The sequence below is a fragment of the Lissotriton helveticus genome, chromosome 5_1 (assembly GCF_964261635.1).
Source record: "Lissotriton helveticus chromosome 5_1, aLisHel1.1, whole genome shotgun sequence".
Taxonomy (NCBI): domain Eukaryota; kingdom Metazoa; phylum Chordata; class Amphibia; order Caudata; family Salamandridae; genus Lissotriton; species Lissotriton helveticus.
Window position 1 is genome coordinate 486,295,965 of NC_136065.1, and position 11,030 is coordinate 486,306,994.

The window sequence follows — 11,030 nt, forward strand, 5'->3', positions numbered from 1 at the left end:
AACACATCAACACCTGCTTTCTTCATCACCTCCTTAACCCACCTCGCTAAAGTTGGTGCCGGTACAGCATTGAACGGCTTCCTAAAAGAAATCAGAAGATGTGAACAACCACACTTCCTCAATCCTACTGTTCTCCTTTCGTACTCCATCAAACAACAAACCACACACAAATTGCTTTGCCCCTTCATACTTGGGTAAAATATTGTCCTAGACATAGTCTTAGTGAAAACAGACACCTTCTGGCTGATAACTCCCCAAAGACACCTCCAGAGCTCAAATATCTGACACTCTTCTAAATGAAACCAAACACAAAAGTATTGCTAACTTCCAAGGCAACATCTTTAAACTTAAACCAGAATTGGAGCCCCAACCATCCAATTCCTTCAATACAACTGACACATCCCAAAGGAAAGCATACTTAGCCTTAGGAGGCAACTCCAAGCGAACACTCTTAATTACTCTTTCAACCAATGCATGTTGGCAAACCGGCACACCTTCCACCAGCACATGACCAGCCAAAATTGCTGACCTGCTCAAATTCACAGAGCTGTGAGCAAAAACCTCTTCTAAACAAATTCAACAAATAATTCACAACCTCCAATACAGTGGCTGAAACGGGATCCAAGTCCCTCTCAACACACCAATCACACCACCTTCTCTATGCCGTTCTATAGACCTTAGTTGTTCCCGGAGCCCAGGAACCACTGATGAGCTTTGAAGCCTCCTTTGATAGTTAGACACCTGCCATACACTCCTGAAATCAGACACCCCAAAAGCCTCAATTGTACCAACATCACTAGATCGTGAATGTTCCCCAGAGCATCCAACAATACCTCTGGAAACCTCGGTATTAGCACAGGATCTTCCACCAACAAGTTCATTACATCCGGGAACCAAACTTGAGCTTGCCAAAAGGCACAATTAACACCATTTCTGCGTTTTCCTTTCTCACCTTCAGCAACACTCTCGGAATCATTGAGAATGGAGGAAAAGCATATGGCCTCCTTGTTACCCACTCCTGCAAGAAAGCCTCTATCCCTTTCGCTTCCGGATCCGGCCTCCAACTGTAAAACTCCTTCAACTGCATATTCAACCTATCTGCAAACAAATCCACCTGTAGTGGGCTCCACTTCCTCTGTAACCTCAGGGACACACCCCTGTTCAATTTCTAACTGCTCACATCCTTCAGATACATTGAATTTCAGTCTGCTTCCACATTGCTCTTCCCTGGAATATACAGCGCCTGAACCATTATCTCTCTGTCGAAGTAAAACCTCCAAAACTCCTTTGCTAACTCCGCTAATCCCCTTGAACGAGGGCCTCCCAAATTGTTGACATAACGTACTGCCGAAATGTTGTCCATCTTCAACAGAACGCAACATTTCCCCTGACCTTTTAGAAAACTCTTGACTGTAAAGGACCCTGCTAGGTGCTCCCGGACATTTATATGTAATTTTTTCTCCTCCAGGGACCAAAGACCTCCAGTCGTCATCGTACCACAACTTGCTCCCCAACCATGCAGACTCGCATCTGACTCTATCACCATCAATGGGCTTTTGCCAAATATTGCTCTCCCATTCCAATCTTCCAAGCTCATTAACCACCATTCCAACTCTTCCTAAATCTCCTGATTCATTCTCACTTTCTGAGGATGCTTTCCTCCCTGTCTCAAGTGATACGCTTCAACTTTGTAATGCTCGGTACTGAAGAGGCGCTGGAAATATTGCTTGAATTGACGCTGATAGCAGACCAAGCAACCTTCCTAACTGACGCAGAGTTATCTACTCCGCATCCCTTTCTCTTTTCACCTCTCTGCGAATCTTCCTCACTTTCTCCATAGGCAATTTCAACACGCATTCCAATGTCTGAAAACCCAAAAATGGAATCTTCTGTGCTGGTTCTACACATGATTTCTCTCTGTTCCCAATGAAACCCAAGTCTTCCAAAACTTTCACTGCAAACTCTGTTTCCTCCAATGCCAAACACCTCTCCTCTGCCATAATTGGAATATCGTCCAGGTACACTATCAACCGAATACCTCTGGACCTCAACCAACCCACAACTGGTCTCATCACCTTCGTAAAACACCACAGAGCCAATGACACACTGAATGGGGGACTTTTGAATCTCCACCGCTTGCTGTTCCACCTGAATTGGAGATAATTCCTGTGCTCCACACACACTGGAACCATCAGATATGCATTCTTCAGTGCCAACCGTGTCATCCAATCCCCTTTTCTTAACAGGTCTCTCAACATGTATATGCCCTCCATTTTCAAATGGTTGTAACAGACCCAGTCATTGATCTCCCTCAAATTTATAACCGTTCTCATAAGTTTGTCCTTTTTTTCCACCAGAAAAATATTGCTCTCAAAACACCCTGGTACGTTTTTGACAACCTCTATTTCACCTTTTTTCTCCAAAGATTTTACTTCCTGAGATACTATCTACTCTAGTTCTTTCGCAAACCTCAGCATGCTCGAACACTTCTCCTGTACTGGAACACCCATGAAATCTATGTGATATCCCTCTACAGTTTCCAAAACCCATGGGTCTTGTGTTATTTCTTTCCACCTTAAAATTAACTGGGCTAGTCTGCCGTCCAATCTAGCAAGGGTAGAAATAGGGTCTTTGCTACATCTTACCTGAAGAATCTCTCCCTCTCCTTTCTGAACGTGTTCCACAGGGTCTCGACCTCTGTTTCTGTGGGAGGAACCCACCCTGATCAGATCTGGAGTTGAATCTGTATCAATAACCATAACCGTAGGGTCTGAAACCTCTTGTAAATTAACCTTGAGTGATTCCCTGTCCTCGGCCGGAGAATTGACCCCGCATCCTCCCGGCCATACCAATAACATTCCTGATATCTTTTTGTGTTTTTTGTAAAGAATTAAACGTACCCACGTACCTTGACATGTCCCTAACAAACTCCTCTTCAAATAGCATTCCTTCACTCCATTCACCAAGCTCTTTACTTGCCAACTCCACTAACTTTGGATCAATTTTCATTAAAATGCTCTTGTGCCTCTCAATGCACAAAGTAGCATTAGTATTACCCAACAGACAGATAGCCCTCTGCATCCATTGGCGCAATTCTTTCACATCCACTCCTGAGTTACTCGTATGTCCCTCTTTACATATATCAAACACCTTTGTGAGTGGTCCAAACAAGTCAAGCAACCTGTCTTGACATCCCTTTAGGCCCTTATCCAAACCCCTCCTTGGGTCGCGGCCTGACTTATTTAGAAAACTCACCATCTTTGGATCGAGCTCAGGAGTATAAGCTACAATATTTTCTAAGTGTGGCCTCAGACACTTCGATCTATGCCTCCTTAGTGATTTCAAATCCATTATGAAATATATTTAGCCACATACTCCACCGGCATCCATTGTGGTGATAAAGGACGCTGAATTAACAAAGGATCAAACATCTCCTCAACAAGAGGATCCACAAAATCTCCCAACTCCAACTTAATCATTTTGTCATCCATTTTCCTCTTCTGCACAATCTCCTCATCATCTGTGTCCTCAAAACTCGTAAAACACTTTAACTCCACATCCCCACTTGTTGAAGAGGAATCGCAAGCCACCACACTGTGGCTTTTCTTTCTCACCTTTATAGCAGTCCCTTATCCTTTTTTCTTGCTTCAACATTATTTTTCTTTGGCGTACTTTTAACGCATCCCTGCTTTGACCCACTTGCCACAACTTCCACCTCCTCAGTGGACTAGTGTACTTTATCTTCTACTGGCTTTTTCCTGTTCCCTTGCTTGTTTAATCTTTTCTCAACAGTACTCTTTATTTTCTTGTCTAAGGAAATTGATTATTCCCTGAACATCCATATACTGTTTAAATCTCTCCTCAAAACCAAATCCCTCATTCTGTTTCATTATAATCTACCTTTCCTAACACCAACCCACAAATAAAACTTTATTTTTTATCTAACTCCTACAAAAATACACTCTAATTTTAATTATTCACTTTCCTTAACTTCATCCATCAAACTTGTATTGCTCCTCACACACAGCAGCAACATGAATCTTAGAACTAGAACAACAAAGAACTCTAGAACTTAGAACATGAATATAAACCATGCACAGGTAGCCATCTTCATGCATTCTCTGCTGCAAATGAAACAAAGTCCTTTTCATGAACCGCGGACTCCAAACCGAAGAATCCACTCTCCATAACCTTTGTACCCCACGTTGTCTTTCTTAATCTTAACTTTGATCTAAATAAGAAAACAATACACAAAAAGGTCAAATAGGTTGGGCATATCATGGGAGGGATAATATTAGCCTCCATGCCATTAATAAAATCATGATTTTCTTCCTACGTAACTCGTATGGTAGCTCTGCCTAAACAAACAACAATTACCTCAGCGGGAGCAGAACCAAATGCTCTCCTCTCGCTGAGGATGCCACGCAATCATTTTTGAAAGGCACGCAAGCCGGGCGCATGAAACAGAATGCTCACTCCGCTCGCGTGCTCAGTATCAATATTCTGAATCTCCCACGAGTGGAGCCCATGCTCCTTATCATCATGCTCACAGCCTCGCTCCACCACACACAGCCGAAACCAGTAAAGTCCAACAGTAGGACACAAATACAATAAAAATGCCTAAAGACTTCCAAGCCTCTCGCAACCACAGCACAAGTATCGATAAAGAAAATAAATAGAAACCGCCAAATCTTACATTCCTAAATTAATAATCTTTTAACCCATAAACATATATTCTCTAAAATCTCAAATATTTCTGTTTCTTTAAAACAAAAACACAAATTAAGCTTAACTCTTCATAAACGAATTTCTATATACACTAAGTAAATGTTTTCAAAACTCTTTCACATATTTAAAGGACATAATAGAGCATGTACTTATCACTGTTTGAGCAGCAACAAAAGAAGGAAGAGGGCTGACTGTGTTCAGATTATATGCATGTTCTAGACTTTTTGGGTGTTCTAGTTCTAGGTTATTCATGGTGCTGCTCTGTGAGGAGCAATAAAGGATTATTGCATAATATTGACCTCCGGGCCTTGCCATAAAATGATCGATTTTATGCTGAGAAGTATTATGTTGCTTTGAAGATTACAAGAGGCTCGCTTGGCAAGGAATATGTTTATAATATGATCAATGGTTAAAGGTTAAAATATCTGCTGCTGTGATTGAAATCTGAGGAGGTTGCCTTTTGAATTCCTGCAGATTTGGTGCTCAGCTTACAAGCATCAGTGATAAAGGGTGATGTAAAATAGATGGAACAGTGTTGGACCAAGATGTCATTACTATACCCCGATCTGCTGAGCATGTTGTAAGAGAGCTCTGTAAGGGTCTCGTTGGTTCCTCATGAGCAGTACCCTCAAGAGGACCACCTTCTGACAGCTCCTACTCTGAAAAAGATTCAACAGAGGGTCAGAATGGATAGATGAGGGGAAGGGAATTAGGAAATGTTTTGCTGGGAGGGAGACCTGGAAAAATTTAGTAAATATGTTCTTTCCTCTGCGTTTATGGTTCTTGGGTATACACTAACAGCACACACAACAATGCAGTGACTAGATTGTTACCTGTACAGATATATATTAGGGATTAGCTATCCACATATCAATGGAATGAGCTATAGGCTAGCGGCAATTCACAATTAGCAGGCCTATGCTTCTGTTCAATTATTTGTTTTCTTCAACTCACTGTTCACCATGATCAAACCATTAGTAGCTGATTACATTTGCTCAATAAAATAGCCTGCATATTAAACAAGCCTTGATTATGCCACAAATCCTTTCCTGGTTTACCCACAAGCGCTATGTCAATTGTCAGGGTCTATATAGCAGCAACAAGAAAGCGTTACAAAATGCACAGATTTCTGCAATTGGATGAAATAGACAATAGTTCTATCACAAAGGTTAACAAGGCTCTAATCATGTGTAAAAGTTCACTGTGACTGCATGCCATGCTTGATAGTCAGCTTGGTAAGCACAACGCCTAATTCAAGGCCCTGGCTTTGCTGATAGTGCTGTAAATGGGGTGCAGTGAGAGCAATACAAAAGAGCTTGTTCTTACCAGCCTGCTTGCTGTTAAGAGAATACCTACTGCGGCCTTCAAATTTTATTCTTGGGGCACCATCGATAAAAGAAGCTGCAAAGACGAGGTCCAGGTCTGCGGTTCCCGAAACCTCAGTTATCGCGTTCGGCGGAGGGGCATTGCGATGTTTAAAGGGCTGGCAACAAGATGGTGGCCAGGACTTGGATTCTCTCGTCAGAATAAAAACCCTGGAAAAAGAAGAATGCCTACATTAATAAACATGGACAACAAAAGTATTGATACATGCCTTATGACACTGAGCACTTGAGCGTTGGTTTAAAGTCTAAGCATTCCTGCCAATTATTACTACACATTGCTTTTCGTGCTAGTGATTCTCAGCATAGTTATATGGCACTTGCAAAAGGAACACCATGATACCCATTGATTTTGTGCTAATAATTATCTTCATAGTTCTATGGCAAATGTGAAGAAATATTACAGTACTGCAGTTTCTTGAGATATTGTTAGTTTATGGCATATGCAAAGTTGCCCTAAAGTCACCACTGGGCTAGTCAGAGAGTATCTTCAAGTAAAACACAGGGAAAAATGACGGTCTCAGAAGTTTCTATTCATCAATATGTGCATGATATGCAACTGTATATGAAATATCAACAATAGATACAGGACAGCATCCTGATGTTAAACCCAGAAACTACAAATTTCCTCCATACTTCCGAACAGTCAACACAAACTCAATCTCAATAGTTTTGCAATATCAGTTGCCTTATCAGCTAGATCCCTGAGCTTCAAAATTGTGAGAACTCTCTACCACAACACACGCCTCAAGAGAATTGTTCTATTTGCTAAATTCCTCCTACATGCCCTAAAAATTCAACCACCTATTAACCTCTACTCATTTGAATCCAGAAGCCAGTATTGTCATCTTCCTGCATCTGTATTCCTCTGCATTATTCTGGTTGGAGTTTCTCAATCATGTCTTCCTCTGTTCAATATTTTCTGATGATCCATGGTCCGTCGTTACCTGTGTATGCCGGGCAGAAACAGAGATGTGCCCTTTTTAACTTCAGTCGTGCTCAAGTCTTTGGCTGCAGGAGAGGTCAGCAGTAAACCCAGAGTGTAGACACCACTTGGTGTGAAGCTTTGTGTGGGCCTTTGTCTTAGGGAAGTAATCTGAATAAACAGCAAACAAGGATGTAGAATTTGATTTGTCTTTAATACTGGAGTCATACATTTCAAGGATTATAAATGCTACACACTGGAGTCATCCTTTTCAGAATTGCGAACTCTATTGCACTTATTCAAGCGTTGAGCTAGTACATCCTCTATAGTGTACAGAAATGCTTCTGTCACTTGATTGACGTATGGTGATAAGATATTGTCAGTGCAGACAGAAGTGATTGTATACTGCGAGGAGTTAAACAATAATAGTAATGAGTAATCGTTATGTTACAGCTGAAGAACTATGTGTATTTAGACTAATTAAGATAAAAAACTTGACTTCCAACTTCCTGAAGGTATTTACTTATTTATTTATTTTATTTATTTTATTTAAAGAGTTTTATATAGCGCTGGCTAGACCCAAAGGTATCAGAGCGCTTAACATGAGAATCAACAATGTAACAGAAAAAGTTCAACAATTACACAATACATCAAAAAATAGACAATACAATTAGGAGAGAAAGGAGAGAGACAAGTAGTGGAGGGGGCAGGGGAGGTGAAAAAGGGAGGATAAGGGACGAGAGAAACAAGGAGAGACGAAAGGAAGTCTGTCTAAAGACGGACTGGGTAGGTGACGACCAAGGAGGGAATCCACGGCCCATCTCCCCTATAGCTAAACCAGGTAGCTCCATCGGGCATCAGACAACTGTATTGAAATAATTCAGACATCATAGCATTTTTAAACTACAATATAATTCCTTAGTGTCCTTTGTGGTACTTCTTTCATTCATTTTTTAGATTCTGCGAGAAGTTATCAAGAACATCTTTAAATAATTTCAGCAAAAGAACCCCAAGTTCATTACTTGTCTCATGAATGTCAGGATCGTAACTTCCAAAAAGTGGTGTTGAGGTCAGTATGTCATTGCGGTTGGCATTAAATTAAATTACATTTAGGGCCTCTTTTACCTCTTCATATCTTTGATGATCAAATTTAGTGAGACTAGTTTCATCAAGTGGGTATGTAACTTCGTCGGGATAACAATCTCTGGGTACTGGGAATTCAATATATTTTAGCATTGGGGAATCAACAAATGCTTTAAAAAGACATTTTAAAGCTCTGGATGACAGAGGATTCCCAATGAACTTTAAGTCTTTTAACTTCCTGCATGATGTCAGCCGCAAAATCATCATGTTCACATGTGCTTCATCGATATTGCATTCCTCGAGGATCAGGGTCTTCAGGGTGCGGGATGCATGGCTTAGAAGCTTGAAAAATGTTGATGGGTAAAGATCTGCAGCATTGTGCCCACTGAGATCAAGCACTTGAAGATGCTCTGAATGGAGACTGTTGGCTAGGTATGCCATGTCAGCATGATTCAACGTACAGTAAGCAAAGTCCAGTACTTTCAAAGGTGTCTTCAGTGGACTCTCGTTGAACTTCCGTGGAGTTAGCTCACTCCTCTCGACCTTATCAGGTTTCTCTAGCTTTTCAAGCTTTCCACGATGAACCTCCACCAAAGCCCCTATTGAAGTTGGGGTTATTGAATACATCATTTTGAAAGGTTATTTATATCTTCCAGCTCCAAGACGTCATACAGTTATCAATACCCACAGATAGAAGGTTATACAGAGAGTGGCTAATTGTATATCAGATGACAAATTAGAAATAGTGATAGTGAGTAGCTGTTCATTACTCAACTGCAAGACTCAGGTCTTTCACAAGAAATTATGCCCTCACATTCCCAGAATGTATTTAGGTTAAATGACTTCCCATTGAGGCGACGACAGTATTATAAACAAGCTGAATTACATTCAAAGTGACCAATTTACAAAAGCTAAATTTGTCTTGCTGGTCAATGTGGCCTAAGAAACAAGAACACACCTCCATTGGAGAACTTCACAAAGGTAAAATCAATAATTTAAGGCGCAGGAACAATCTTTTGGACCTTGCTCCCAGCAAAAATAGGGCAGGTTTCAATATTCTTTCTTTTAGGAAGTCATCAAAATTCAACTTTATTTGGCTCTTCCTCACAATATTGTGTTATATTGTAAGTTAATGCGGATGTTTACCATTCATTTTCAGTAGAATTTTTAAAGCTGTTAAATGTATAAAATAAATATTCAATTGGAGCTGACTGTAGCTAAATATTATAATTAATTATAATTAGCAACAAAATATTACGTTAAATCGAGGGAAATAATCATATGCAAGTGACCCTTGTCTTAATGCTCATTTACCCTTTCTCATAGTTGTACAAATTCAGTCTTCCTGGTCTTCTGTGAGCCATTTTACTATTTTAGCCTTTATTCCGAGATACGATGTAGCTCAAATGAAACATAATAACATTACGTTTGAAAAGTAAATCCAAAAAAGTATTTAATATCAACTAAATAACTGGAATCCCTCTTGCCTACAACATTTATTTTTGCCAGTTTTTCTGCTCCCCACTTTCCCAAACGTCTGACATGCCAAAACATCTGAATTGTAAGAGAATACGTTCTCACGTTCCCATTTCTTTAAATGTGAAGAACCTTTAAAGTTACGTTTCCATTAGGTTCCAAAAAGAAAAATTATACAGTTCTAACATTATCAGAGATTTCCTCTGAAGAATTCAGAAAATAATGGGTTCTTAATAAGGGTCTTTACATAATACCTATAACACAAAAACGTCATTTTAAAAGAGATGGTCTGGTGTAATTTGGAACCAGTGAAGACGGAAACTTTTACCCAAGAAGACATAAGTTGAAGTTGATGAATAACGAAGATTTCAACAGAACATATTCCACTTCCTTTTCATATAAAGCTTCTGAGTTCCTGAATACAGTAGAAATGATTGAAATGCAAACGTGCAATTACTCAACGTTTGATAGCTTGATTTAGGGCAAATACTGAAATACGTTTTAGCCTTTGAGTTTCTCCAAAAATATATTTATGACCATTACATCCTAAAGCCAAACCTCAAGAGAGCAACCATGGAAGGGAGTATACATTCAATTTCATGCATATTTTACTGATTTATAGCATATCAGTAACATTTTGTCGATTATGAGAACATCACTGTACATCGTGTACCCCTTACAGAAGTTTTACATGCTGTATCTTGCTTTGTATTTGAATCCAGATGTTTTGACCACACATCCCATGTAGTTATATTTCTGCAATGGTTTCCCATCGAAGCTGGAACGCAGTTTAAGATGATTTGGACTACCCGCAATGTCTACTCCCATTTATTTGTCTGAAAAATTGAACATTTCTGGCAGACAACATTGCTTGTTCAGTACAGACGTCCTTGTCCTTGAGCCGCCTGCCTTCAAAAAAGGTCATATTTGGAAGCACAATGAAAATCTGGAATTCACTGGCATCAGCTCTACATATCACTACGTAACATTAAAAAAGGAGTTAGTTATCTTCCTCATCCAAAGTGACTGTGGGGCATATTATCAACACAGGCGATAAAATTATCGCTGCTTTTATCGGCAGAAAACTGCCGCTAAAGCCGCTTTTGCGGCAGTTTTCTGCCGATAAAAGCAGCGATAATTTTATCGCCTGTGTTGATAATATGCCCCCGTGATCGAGAACAATTCTCGGTGTTTGAATGCCTACTACTTAGGAGCAAATTTACAGGGGAATTTCACCACAGGAACATCACTGTTTTTGATGTTCCGGTGGAGCAATGCCCTGTACCATATTTACAAAGTGGTGCTAAGCCCCTTTTTGTGGCTTATGGACGCTTTGTATATATGGTATATTTTCCCGCAGGTATCTGCGTGAAAGGGGAGTGCATTGGGTGTTGTTGTGGACATTCCACTGCAACATCCATTGCTTTTTGACGCTG

General features: G+C 40.2%; 1 protein-coding gene across 1 annotated transcript; it reads right to left on the reverse strand.

Annotated features, from left to right (window-relative positions):
* Window positions 1-7,977: 7,977 nt before the first annotated feature.
* Window positions 7,978-8,748, reverse strand: PRAMEF1 (PRAME family member 1). Its single transcript, XM_078640409.1, is given in 1 exon segment — window positions 7,978-8,748. A coding segment is annotated over 1 exon segment (771 nt).
* Between the last annotated feature and the right edge of the window lie 2,282 nt (window positions 8,749-11,030).